The 12,218-nt window shown below is 41.2% G+C and overlaps 1 protein-coding gene across 2 annotated transcripts; it reads right to left on the bottom strand.

Moving 5' to 3' along the window:
• Nucleotides 1-339: 339 nt before the first annotated feature.
• Nucleotides 340-11,566, bottom strand: LOC129810663 (cytokine receptor-like factor 1). 2 transcript variants are annotated; one of them, XM_055861401.1, is made up of 8 exons: nt 10,291-11,566; nt 8,624-8,902; nt 6,654-6,783; nt 6,137-6,306; nt 4,137-4,294; nt 3,641-3,809; nt 2,326-2,511; nt 340-1,484 (listed from the first exon to the last, which is right to left on the bottom strand). In XM_055861401.1, the coding sequence occupies exons 1-8, from the start codon at nt 10,346-10,348 to the stop codon at nt 1,468-1,470; spliced, it is 1,167 nt and encodes a 388-aa protein (XP_055717376.1). In that variant the 5' UTR covers nt 10,349-11,566; the 3' UTR covers nt 340-1,467. The 2 variants fall into 2 exon arrangements, with proteins under 2 accessions (XP_055717376.1, XP_055717375.1); XM_055861400.1 differs by having other exon boundaries at nt 340-1,308.
• Between the last annotated feature and the right edge of the window lie 652 nt (nt 11,567-12,218).

Below are 12,218 nucleotides of genomic sequence, written 5' to 3'. Positions count from 1 at the left end.
TAAATACGACTCGGAGGAGTCGGAGTGATGGGGACTCCCTGGAGGCTGCTGCCCAGACAGGGATTGATGGACTCCTCTGCTACAACTTTCCTCTTTGTATTAATTTGCCTAAGTTATTGATCCCTCCCTCACACCACCTGACTGCTGCAGTTTCTTGCGTCCCAGAGTCATTCCGTACCCTGTGTGTCTCTGCGTGTGTATGCCTGTGTGGCCTTAGCAAAAAAAGCGTTTTTTCTCCTGTCCTGTCTTGTAAATATTTTTAAGGAGACAAATATTGCATTAGCCTTAAATATACTTCAATAATCTGACAATTGCTTTGTTAATAAAAAACATTCCAAAACAAGTGTCATTCTTTTATTGTTTTATAGACAACTGTCAAACTATTTGACATATTCATAATTATTATTGATATTTGAACATAACTTAATGAGAGACATATTACTTAGGATCTCTTAAATATGCAGATAAAAAAATATAAAAATGTCTTAATCCGCACAGTCACACAGACACAGTATATACAGTTAAACTTTATGCCACTTAATTTCAATAAGAGGAATCCAGAGTGGTGCAAACCCTCAGGACAAGAGAACACTTCCATATTAACAACAAACTGCAGAATGGGCTTTGGTCATGGTGACCCACAAACCTGACTTCAATCCAAAAATATATCAAGTTCAATTGCTATTACTGCAACAAAGCTAATCTACAAAATGGTGTGTTAGCATTTGCTAGCATACCAACCATGTTTTTGCCAGTAAAAGGCCCATACAATTAAATTGCATTGACACATAGCTTAGACAACTGTGTGGCTATTAAAGTGGTTAGAATGGAAATACAATTTGAAAGTACATTCATCTTCTAGAATTCTGACAAATGTTCTGTGATTGAGTTTCCTGAACAGGAGCTGAATTAGTGAAGTTCTTTGTACTGTATATGACATTCCAGGAGGATTACGTAATGCCCTTGTCACTCTGGTAAAAGCCTGTGAAGCTGGCCACTACGTGTCTGATCTGATGGTAGTCAGTAAGATGATTTATGGCCATCTGAGTCAAACATGTACTAATGCTACATTAAGAAACTTTTCCATGCTCCCACTCAGTGATCAGAGAAAGGCTCTCCTCTTTGCCACTCCCCGGAGATGTGTGTGTAAGAGAGAGTGTGTGTGGAGAGGAGGGGGTCGAGCAGTTCTTCGAGATAGGTATTTGTATCTGAGCAAAGAGCGATTCCTCTCTATTTGAATCCTGGGCTGCAGACAGTAGTGTAACGCTGGCGTCTCGCATCAGTTCTTTTTCTGTTCCATATGGATTCCTACAAAAAAAAGTTGGTGTGTGTGACCAAATGCTGGAATATCCAGAGTGTTGGATGGCTTTCACCCACAGGCCTCAAAGTGGCCTTCTAAGACAGTTTCTCAGTTGCTGTTGTGAATGTTGTTTAAATACTTCAATGATGTTTAGCATGTGTTAGGATTTATCGCCTTGTAGAATCTGAAAGGGAAAACATATGCTTAATATTGGGATAATTAAATAGACAAAGGATGGAAATTCATATCATTATCATACTGACACCAATTGCGTATTGGTAACAGCCAGTTAAACTGCTCCTTTTTTCTCTGAGATGAATCAATATAAGCCTGTCAGAGCAGTTAAACACAGACATTATTCAGGGACACCACACAAATCAGGTGAGATAAAAGACTCGGGCAGTTCCCTTGTCCTCAGTAGCATAACAACCAGCGATTGGGTTCAGGGGGCGAACAGAGGATGTGGCTTAGCGGTGAGCTCAGTCCTCCTGGCTGCCATTTGGGCTCAGTTATGTTGTGAAACAAGCTCCTCACGTCACAGAGAGACAAAACACAAAAGGAACACATTATAGTGGTTGTTAATTATATTTACATGCTCATTTCCCTTTGTTGTGGCAATCGACTGAAGATCATAAGTCTATGCCATTAAAATATGTAATAAAATGAGATTTCATGACTTGGAGAACTGAGCGGATATCAACTTTATGCTGTACTCTGGGCCAATAAAGTGGAAACCGCACACATACCTGAACATAAAACATCAGACTGAGACTTCAGTAAGTCTAACCAGTTCTAGGGGAATGGTTCTGTGTGCTTCCAAAACGCTGACCACATCGCAAAACACAAAAGTACAATTCAGGACAAAGGGGGTCAGAGAATAGGGGTGTATACAGAGTTCAACACATTGACAACAAAGGGTGTTGTTGTGATAAGGAACTACAGTAGCCTAGTAGTACATAATCATGGTGCATAACTGTGAAGCCTATGCTGAGCTGGAACAGAAATAAAGAGGATATTATTCTTACCTACATGGTTGCGCGTTTTATGCGATTTCTGCAGCCACACCCGCCACTGGTCGTAGAGTTTGATTGACATGCCGCTGCAGCCGCATGCGTGTTTGCGGACCCAGCCAAAGAACTGCTTGAGCTCCCGTCGCAGGGTGGAGTTCTGCTCGCCCGACTTGGGATCACATGACCCACTCTGCAGCGGCTCTGCCCAGGGAGAAGGAAGGCAGCAGTGTGGTCAAGGACAAGGTTAGATAGAGAGGATAGCTCCTGCATGTTGCCCACGCACTACCTGCAGTAGCTGGACCATTATGTGTTTTTGTTTGACCATGGGGAAAAAGAGCTATCGCGTAAACACCTCAATTCAGGTTTAATGGAATTGAACCCACTGTCTCTTCCTACAACTAAACCAGCTGGGACCAGATTTGTCAGTGGCTCACACAGGGCTAGGACCTCAGCATGACCTCTGGGCTCTGGCTATTGTGAAAGGTCATTCTGCTGCGTATTGAGAATAGTCCATTTGATTACAATAGATTTGATATGACTACAATAGAAGGGATTCACAAAATGGATCTGGTGCACTTCCAGTGTAGAGGGCAACATTATTATAAAGCCTGCCACAACCAATACTCCATGGCAAACAACAGAGCCTGATAACAACTTCCTCCCCATTGGAAGTAAATACCACATAACCTATGTAACCCATTATCTGCTGTTGTATTCCCCAAATCTGTTTCCACTCTGTGTTAATTCCCTGTGTGCAACTGACAGACTGCATTTCAACTTGATCAATTTTTCAAGGCTAACAAAAGTGAAAAAGAAGTCTATCTATCAGATGTCCCCCTCAGCTCTTTGCAATTTCAGTTTGAGTTCTTTTAATCCTTGGATGAAAGATCTCTATCGTGTCATTTGATGTTTGGCTTTCTGGGGTCACATACGGTTTGGATCTCATTTTCCCAGGATGTTGAAGCCTAATCTGGGATGAGGTTATTGTTTCTTTGGTTTATTTGGCAATGAAAGGTTGATTATTAGTGGGTAGTTTTTATGTCCCATGGCTTTTGAGCTATAATAACACTGTTTGATCTAAAAATAAACTTTGGGAAGTATTAAAGATTACGACATATCTCCCACAATAATATCTCCAATGTGCACTATTGAAGATAATTTTATTAATATCCCCTTAATTGCATTGAAAACGCATGTAACAAGTGCTCACGAATGTCATAATTGCCCTCGCAAGAATATACTGTATGTCTGATCTAACTAAATGCTAATGCAGCGATATAAGCCCTTATAATATCCTTCCTCTTCAAGAGCTATGTAAATCTTTACTCACCACTGTGGGGTGTGGAGGCAGCTGTAGGGTGGCTCCAGTCACTCCAGATCCCAGCCTTCCTGGAGCCGTATATCCCCACTGGGTTACACCTCACCTGGACAAAGTATACTGTCCCTTCCCTTAGCCCTGCTAGGCGGCACGATGTCTGGTTACCTACATCATCCACCAACTGAGCGCAATTTCAAAGAAAACATATAAAAACACGCTCACAGTGAAGCTATTAACCACCACGCACACACGTTAGGTAGTATAAATCAGATTTTCACACATAGATAGCACTTGTATAGTTCAGTGGAAACAGAACTCACAAACAAGCATGCACAAGCATTGCTTGACAGTCAAAATATAGCTCTATAGTCCCTCGAGAGTACCTGACACTCATGCATCTCAAATATTTACACAGATAAAAGTTGCCATCGGGTTTCTGATGGAGACAGAGAGAGAAAGCGAGAGAGAGAGAAATGTGTCTGAATGTTGAAATAAAGTACTACTCTACCTTCCATTCAGCGCTGTCTTCCAGTCGGTAGCGTATCTGGTATTTGGCCTGGAAGAGGAAGTCTTTAAGTGCCGGGGGGCTGCCCCAACGCACTGTCAGCTGGTCCTCAAGCTCCCCCACACGACTCACATGGACGTTGTCTGGAGGGTCTGTAGTCACTGAAACAACAGGGATCCAGACACAGGTTAGTCACAAAGCTGTGTAGTTATGTGCCAAGACTACGGAACACAAAACTCAGTACAAAATTCAGTACATAGAGTATATCACACTCTCAGCACTGCTTCCTAAGCACTAAAATACTGTATACAATCTTCATTGTTTAAGGTTTTGCAGTACATTATGTTCTGTATTTCTGACAGAACAAGTAGAGGACTGATCAGCATCCTTTGGATGACCCCAACAGAGTGTACCTGAAAGCACTCGCCCCTCTGAGAAACCTCCTGGTAAATATTGTACCACACTGTAAAGACACTACAGCTATATCTAGACACCACAGCCACCATGCTTGAATAAAATATGGTGATGAATGTTTAATGTCAGGGCTGGGCTGTACTGTTGTCCAGCACCAACGCTGTCTCCCTCATGTACTATGACAGAACACTTTGCTTCTCTCCTTAAATTCACTTTATTTCACAGTCTATCCACTACATTTGAATGTTTCTCTCTCCCTCCCTTTCTATCTCACTGTCTTGTTCTCTTTCTTTCTCTCCTTCTACTCCTCGCTCTCCTTCTCTCTCCTGCTCTTTTTCTCTTCTTCTCTCTCGCCTTCTCTTTCTCCCCCTCCCCCCTCTCTTCTTCTCTCTCGCCTTCTCTTTCTCTCCCTCTCCCAGTCCTTTTAATGAGTGTAGTTATGGAAGCAGGGTAATGAGGTCAGTGTCTGTTTCTGCCTTCTCTCCCCAGTCTGATGATTTATGCACACAGTACTTTTGTCCCTCGCTCCAGCATTAAAAAAACATGTTTTCCCTACGCAATAAGGCTCTCAAAGAAGTAAATGACTTTGATGCCGCTGATAGAGGGAAAGAGGGGGATGAGAGAGGAGAGAGAGGGAGAAAGAGAGAGAATCATATAAAAATGTCAGCAGCCCATTTGTGATTTTCTATAAATCTATAGCTCCCTTCATTTTAGGTTTGCCTTGTTGTTTGTTTACTGATGCACTTTATTGGTTTGACCAAGTTCACCCCTGGGGGAGCAAAGAATCATGGAAGATTCCACAGAAAAATTTCACAGCTTATTGTTTCCATTGTGGAGAGGGTGAAGAAACAAGAGGTTAGTGATGCATCATGTTATAGGGATCCTCTGTCTTCCGACCAACCTACCTGTGGTCTCTAGATGTGTCAGGTACAGTAGGGATGTAGCAGACCAACACAAAGATCAATTGCTTACAGTTTTCTTTCTACTCACAGGGACATGCCTTAATCCTAAAGCTAGACAATACTTCAACATATGGCTAAAAAATGATCATCTTTTTACCATAAACTAGTGTTGTAAGCTGGCTGACTCCAACAATACAACACCAACATGTACAAGGCCAAGCAAAATGTTGTTGGAATTAACAAGTGATATTTAGTTTTGTGTCCTCAACCTTATCTATCCATCATCATTTGTGTATCACTTTTTTCCAAACGTCTGGTGTTTAGTGAACTTTTACGACAGGTCAGTTGATCTTTTATAATCACAGCCAGAATCGATGATATTGTTATAGGGATGGATTGAGAACACATAAAATTCCTTTCTCACATGAAAGTGTGTTAGCCATATGCAGGAGATCTGGCGGTGAGTTAGAGAGTGAAGTGAGGCGAGGAGGAGAGGAGAGAAAAAGGAAAGGATGGGCTCATGAAGGACTCATGTAACACGGGGGAGCGGAAGCATTTATCACGCCCTCTTGTCACTATGGTGACGGGACACTTTCATGCCCTGCCCACTCTGGCACTCTGGTGAGGGCGGGGTGTGGCAGGCTGGGGAGCAGGAGGGAGACTGGGCCAAAGGCTCACTCCACTTACCCACATCCAGAATATCCAGAGTGATGACATCAGAGGTGGCAGTCCCCAGCTGATTGGACGCCTCCACCCAGATCTCGTAGGGAGTAAAGAGGGCCAAGTCCCGGGGGATGTAACATGTGTAGCGTTGCCCCGTGCTGTAGTCCTCACATTCTCTCTCTTGCCCGTACCACCTGAACAGAACACACAGCAACGTGAAGACAATCATATCTGTACTAAAATGGTCAATATAATGTACTGCCAACAACTAGCGAAGCGTAATATTTTCAGTGTGCTCTGGACCATGAAATGTTAACAGTACAAGTGGCATTACGAGTCAAATGAAAGTCCATTACACATCTATCTGCAGTACAAAAGGCACAATTGCAGTGTTAGGAATGCCTCATCAGAATGACATAGGCCTCTAGTGAGTAAAATACAGTAATTGTGTTCCAGGTGATGCATCTATCATTGTTTCTAAGCAGAAATTATGGTGGGTTGGGTGATCACCTGGGAGATGCTGGAGATCTGTGGCTCTCACCTCAATTTGTACTTGAGGGTGTATTTGGTTTTGATGAAGGTTTCACCCCGACCACCGGGGGTCCACTTGCAGCTCAGGTCCTTTGTATTTCGGGACCAGCAGGTTAGGTTGACCGGCTTCTCCGGGGGCACTGCATATTAACAGTGAAAATACATGGTTCTCTCAGTAACTAATCACAGTGGTTGTGTATCATACATAGCATGCATTGTCACTCCTAATCCCTAGCATGAATTAAACAAAGTGGTTTTGAACCACAACAAATACATCACTATAATAGTTCCTATCACAACGGGTATAAATGGTCACTCAATCCCATAATCATACACTGGCACAGGTGTGTCAAATTCATTTTGCCCTGGGGGGCACATTCGGTGTTCAACGAGGTCCGGAGGGCTGCACTGAAAATTGGTTATATTTCCTCGCAGTCAAAATTAGCTTAACATTTTCCTCTCTCCATCATTTATAACAATTTTCTAAGCTCCCTAACTGTCTAGCTTTCATTTTGGCTATTATTAGTGGGCTGGACACGGTCAAGAAACTGTATGAATGTAGGTCCATTAACATTTCTAAACAGTTTTGATCTGGTTTTAGTCATTTTAAAGTGTATTGAGTTTGTTTCCCCCAACCCCAAAAAATATTTATAATAAATAAAAATAAGAATTTTATATATATATATATATATATATATATATATATATATATATATTGTTTTTTGTGGCCCGGACCCGGCCAGTGGAGCGTAAGTTTGACACCCATGCACTGGCACATTACTTAACCTCAGACGACAGGCTAGAGGATTCAGCTGCCTGTCTCATTTCCTCTCAATGATAGACTATCAAACACAGATGTGGAGAGAGAGAAGCAAAGTAGTGGCGCTGATTACAACCTACTGAGCAGCTAAACTGAGGCTTTGGGGTATGATTCAAAGACAGCATTACATACTGTGCTGAGAGACACTACAGATTAGAGTGGGGTAATATAACAGGCTTTAAAGAGCAACTACCTTTAAAAAGCAATGTATCCCTTTGAAAACGGCCTACGTGACATCAATAGAAGTCAGAAATAGTTATTCTAGTGTCAAAACTGACTGCAAAGTGTAAATAGGATTATTTTGTCTTGTCTAAAACGGAGTATGGAACATCTGTGCGTCACAATGGGTAAATTATGGTTGGATTTTGATTTGACGATGTACATTTGCCCTCTAACATGGGGTGAACGGATACAGTAATTGCTCTCTATCCAATAGCATAGACATTGAGACAGACCTGCCCAGCAGGCCGACTTTGTTTACATAAAACAACATGTCGCACATTTTTTACTTGAGAAATACTGCACCAAACACCTTAGTTAGATGTAAAATTGCACAACTAAAACATCTTCGGCAAAAACGTCTAAATGAATTACAGATTTTTTATTTTAGTTATCTTAGATTAATTCTGGGGATTTTGAGGAAGTTAAATAATTTGCTTCTACAGTGTCTCATGGGGGGGGGACACCATTAACTGTACGTGGAATCAGTCAGAAAACACACCTCAGAGACTCAAATCTTGTTTTTCTAATGAGCAACAGAAAAACATGTGCCAATCGGAGTGTTCAGTGGTTCTTTAAAATCATAGCAAACACACAGTTTATCATCAAAAAGGCAAAAAAAACAATAATCTCTTTGTAAATGCAGAGCCCTGAGCTGCTTACTCAGACAATATTGATGCAAACAAACAAATGCATTTGACAATATCTCCTTGTTACCCCACAGCGCTGTCCTTTTGAGCACACCCCTTTTAATGCACCATGAAAAGTCATAATGCAGTTTTTCAGAACATCACAGAATTGGTTCAGATTTGTCATTTTAACCCAAATTGAAGAAGGAACTAAATCTGGAGGGGAAATATAATTTTGTTGTGGATTAAATGTACTGACAACTTGTCCCCAGAAGAAGTGGTTGAGGCCTCCAGGGCCAATCTGACACTTACTGCCCACGTACAGACAGGAGCCAGCCAGGACATGTCCGTCTCTGCTGTGACACACCAGGTTGTCCCCAGACTGCTGCTGGGAGCCATTGAGGCGGTGGAGGGTGACACTGAGGCCGTTGGTGCTCAGCAGGCCGTAGGTGCTACTTGGGAGTCTCTTCCCGTTAAGGGTCCAGTACATAGTGTTGGCATGCAGCCCCCGCTCGGGGCTCACTGTGCACGTGGCCGTCAGGCTGGAGCCCATCCACAATGCTGGGTCTTGGGGGAAGATTACAGCTACCTCTGGGGGGGAGACACACAGACACACTTTACTTTATATGGGCTGCACTCCTAGAGGTGATGATGGCTTAACACGTATGGCAATAAACTTTGATTTGATTTGCTTGAAAAGGTTTGTTCTTGATCTCATGTCCGCTCAGAGTGAATAGATAATGAATCATAAGCAACCTTTGCTATTTTTTTGAGTGCAAAACACTCCAACTCAGAGAAGAGCTGGCGATATTTATGACCTGAGAGTAATGAAGTGGATTTATGGGTCCTGGGCTGAAACTGTTGGGAGATCACTTGGAGAGGTCAGACAAGGTTGTTGGTCAAATTCTTGAATGCTTTTCCATCCTCACTAATCCTTTACTCTTCTGACTCTTATCTTATGATTAATGCTTCATGAGAAATGTCCTGAGAAGCGATACTGTTGGAAATGTATGTTACCACTCGGTTCCTTTGGGGGAGATTCAAGGGTTAATGTAAGGTTTATTAAGTGTGCTCTTGGTGGGCGGTGGACAAGCTATCTAACATATGTGCCAATATGCTGCTCACTATGAGTCTGACTAGGCTAAAGAGGCCTTGGTGTGAGACCTTTTGTGCTGAATTCAGTGTGTGTGCACTGATATTTCCACTTTATGTATAGCTACTCAAATGGGATAAATTAATTGTATGTTTCACAGCAACATTGCAAATTAGGAATTTCAAATGAACTTGACATGTTGAACTTGAACACCTTTTTGGCACATTTCTCTGTTATTTCAGTGCTATAAGTCCAATAATGCATTATAATGAAAAGCAATACTGTAGATATAAAATGATTCAGCATTCACTTTGTCTGTGGAAGATTTTCACAGAATAGCCTGTTGATTTCAATATGTGAAATATCAATGGAAAATAGTTTACATTTAGTCATGCACAAAGATGTACAAAGCCATAATCTCCGTACAATACGTTTTTGCAGACTTGTTTCATTAGACAGAGCCTAAGTAGTTATTACCAATTATTTACCATTTATCGGGAAATCCAGAATGCCCTATATTTTGGACAGCAAAAAATCTAGAAGTATGACATCTTCAAATATCACTCATCATCTGTTCATTCATTACTATATAAATATATGTTCTTTACTTTATTACAGGTCAAACATTTGATAACTTGGCAAGTACACATGTGGACAGTCTGGACACCTGTGATTCAGTGAGTCTTGTGTTTCGTGCCTTTACACAATGTACATACAATGTATCTAACACATTGTTAAGACTTGTACCATGTACATTAGATGTAACTTTTTTTGTTGACAAATGGGGTAGCGCCCCTCCCCTTCAAATCAGTCTACCCGGAACGGGCTTATGGTACATTTGGTAGTCGGCTTCTCACAATATCACACTTCAGAGTTTTGTACTTACGTGTCGATGAGGAGAACACACGTGGAACAAACAGCATGAGACACAACATGGAGATCATGTTTCAGATAGCCTTTTTCGTCTCCTTTCGCTCTCTTGTCCTTTCTTTCCCTCTTACGTGGGTTAAAACCACACTCCTAAGGGAGAAAACGAAGGATTTGAAACCCAGCTATCCAACACGTTGAATCAACAGTCTGATTCTAACGAAGGAACTACGTTTTACATCGAACGTCGGAGCTCCGTATGTAAGTGCGGATAAGCTGATAAACAGTGGTTGTATGAAAGTAACTTAAGGTTTGCCTTTAGTTTAGTGAGGGTTTGCATTGGTGCACGCCTCAACAGCTAAAACATTCAAGTTGATACTTTATAAGCCCCTCCCTTGTCTTCCCACACAGTCTCAAGTCATTATTTTTCTTTATTTTGTCATATCCATTCCCCCCCAAAAGAAATGATAAAACATTTCAATAGCCCATTTTAAAGTATATGTTTTATTCTATTCTAGTACACCCCCATCGATTTTATGTTTAGGTTTACTTCATTGTTAGGCTAGGCAGGTGATTTGATTCACTATAACACAGCATGGGGTTTATAGGGAAATGTGATTAAAGTTCTCTAAAGGCCCTATAATCATACAGGTTACATGGCACATTCTTACACTGTACAGGATCCATCCTATCCAAAGCACTCATTAGAATAATTGACTAAATATGCTATTTTGATGTTTATAAAAACAAAGTTAAATGTGGTGCAAATGTGTTTTTCACTTTTCACATGACAAAGGGGTAAAGAGTGTCATTTAATTGTAAGGGGTTTATTACAGTAGGCTGTAGTTAATACATAGGCTATGCATTAATTGAAATGAATACAAGTTTTTACATATATATTATAGGCCTATAATATAATACTTGTTTAGGCTACAGAATAAAAGACTGTGGGTCAATAGTTGGCATGTCTCATAAGCTGCACTGTGCCATCAGGTGTGGTCTCTGTAGTAGTCGTATTTGTATACTTAATTATTTACTATCTTTCATCTCATTAGACTCATTATTGCAATAATTCAATCTCCTCCTATTTACAAATGCCTTGTGAATAAGGGCAGGCATCTTTACGCATAAATATAAGCATTATCTTACATACCGGTTAAATAATTGATAGAATATAATTTAGTGCAAATAATGTCTCTTTTACCCCATGATGTATACATATATATATTGAATCATACATTTTATGAATGCTTAGTTTGTAGGCCTACAGTGCATTCTGATAGTATTCAGAACTATAGACTTTTTTCCACATTTTGTTACGTTACAGCCTTGTTCTAAAATGAATTAAATCGTTTTTTCCCAATCATCAATCTACACACAATACCCCATAATGACAAAGCAAAAACAGCTATTTATAAATGTTTGTAAATGTATACAAATGTTTAAAAAACTGAAATATCACATTTGTATAAGTATTCAGACCCTTTACTCCGTATCAGACCCTTTACTTAGTACTTTGTTGAAGCACCTTTGGCAGTGATTACAGCCTTGAGTCTTCTTGGGTATGATGCTACAAGCTTGGCACACTTGTTTTTGGGCAGTTTCTCCCATTCTTCTCTGCAGATCCTCTCAAGCTCTGTCAGGACAGATGGGGAGAATCGCTGCACAGCTATTTTCAGTTCTCTCCGGAGATGTTCGATCAGGTTCAAGTCCTGGCTCTGGCTGGGCCACTCAAGGACATTCAGAGACTTGTCCCAAAGCCACTCCTGTGTTGTCTTGGCTATGTGCTTAGGGTCGTTGCCCTGTTGGAAGGTGAACCTTCGCCCCAGTCTGAGCGTACTGGAGCAGGTTTTCATCAAGGATTTCTCTGTACTTTGCTTGGGTCATCTTTCCCATGATCCTGACTAGCCTACCAGTCCCTGCCGCTTAAAAACATCCCCACAGCAT

The sequence above is a fragment of the Salvelinus fontinalis genome, chromosome 14 (assembly GCF_029448725.1).
Source record: "Salvelinus fontinalis isolate EN_2023a chromosome 14, ASM2944872v1, whole genome shotgun sequence".
Taxonomy (NCBI): domain Eukaryota; kingdom Metazoa; phylum Chordata; class Actinopteri; order Salmoniformes; family Salmonidae; genus Salvelinus; species Salvelinus fontinalis.
The sequence above is the reverse complement of the archived record's forward strand: the minus strand, read 5'-3'. Positions and strand labels throughout refer to the sequence as shown.

Excerpts from the sequence above, each read along its gene's own strand:
- LOC129810663 (XM_055861400.1), bottom strand. The coding sequence starts at position 10,348 with ATGATCTCCATGTTGTGTCTCATGCTGTTTGTTCCACGTGTGTTCTCC. Across the intron at positions 6,784-8,623 it reads CTCCTGTCTGTACGTGGGCA|TGCCCCCGGAGAAGCCGGTC; the intron begins GTAAGTGTCAGA and ends GTTAATATGCAG. Across the intron at positions 3,810-4,136 it reads AAGACAGCGCTGAATGGAAG|TTGGTGGATGATGTAGGTAA; the intron begins GTAGAGTAGTAC and ends AATTGCGCTCAG.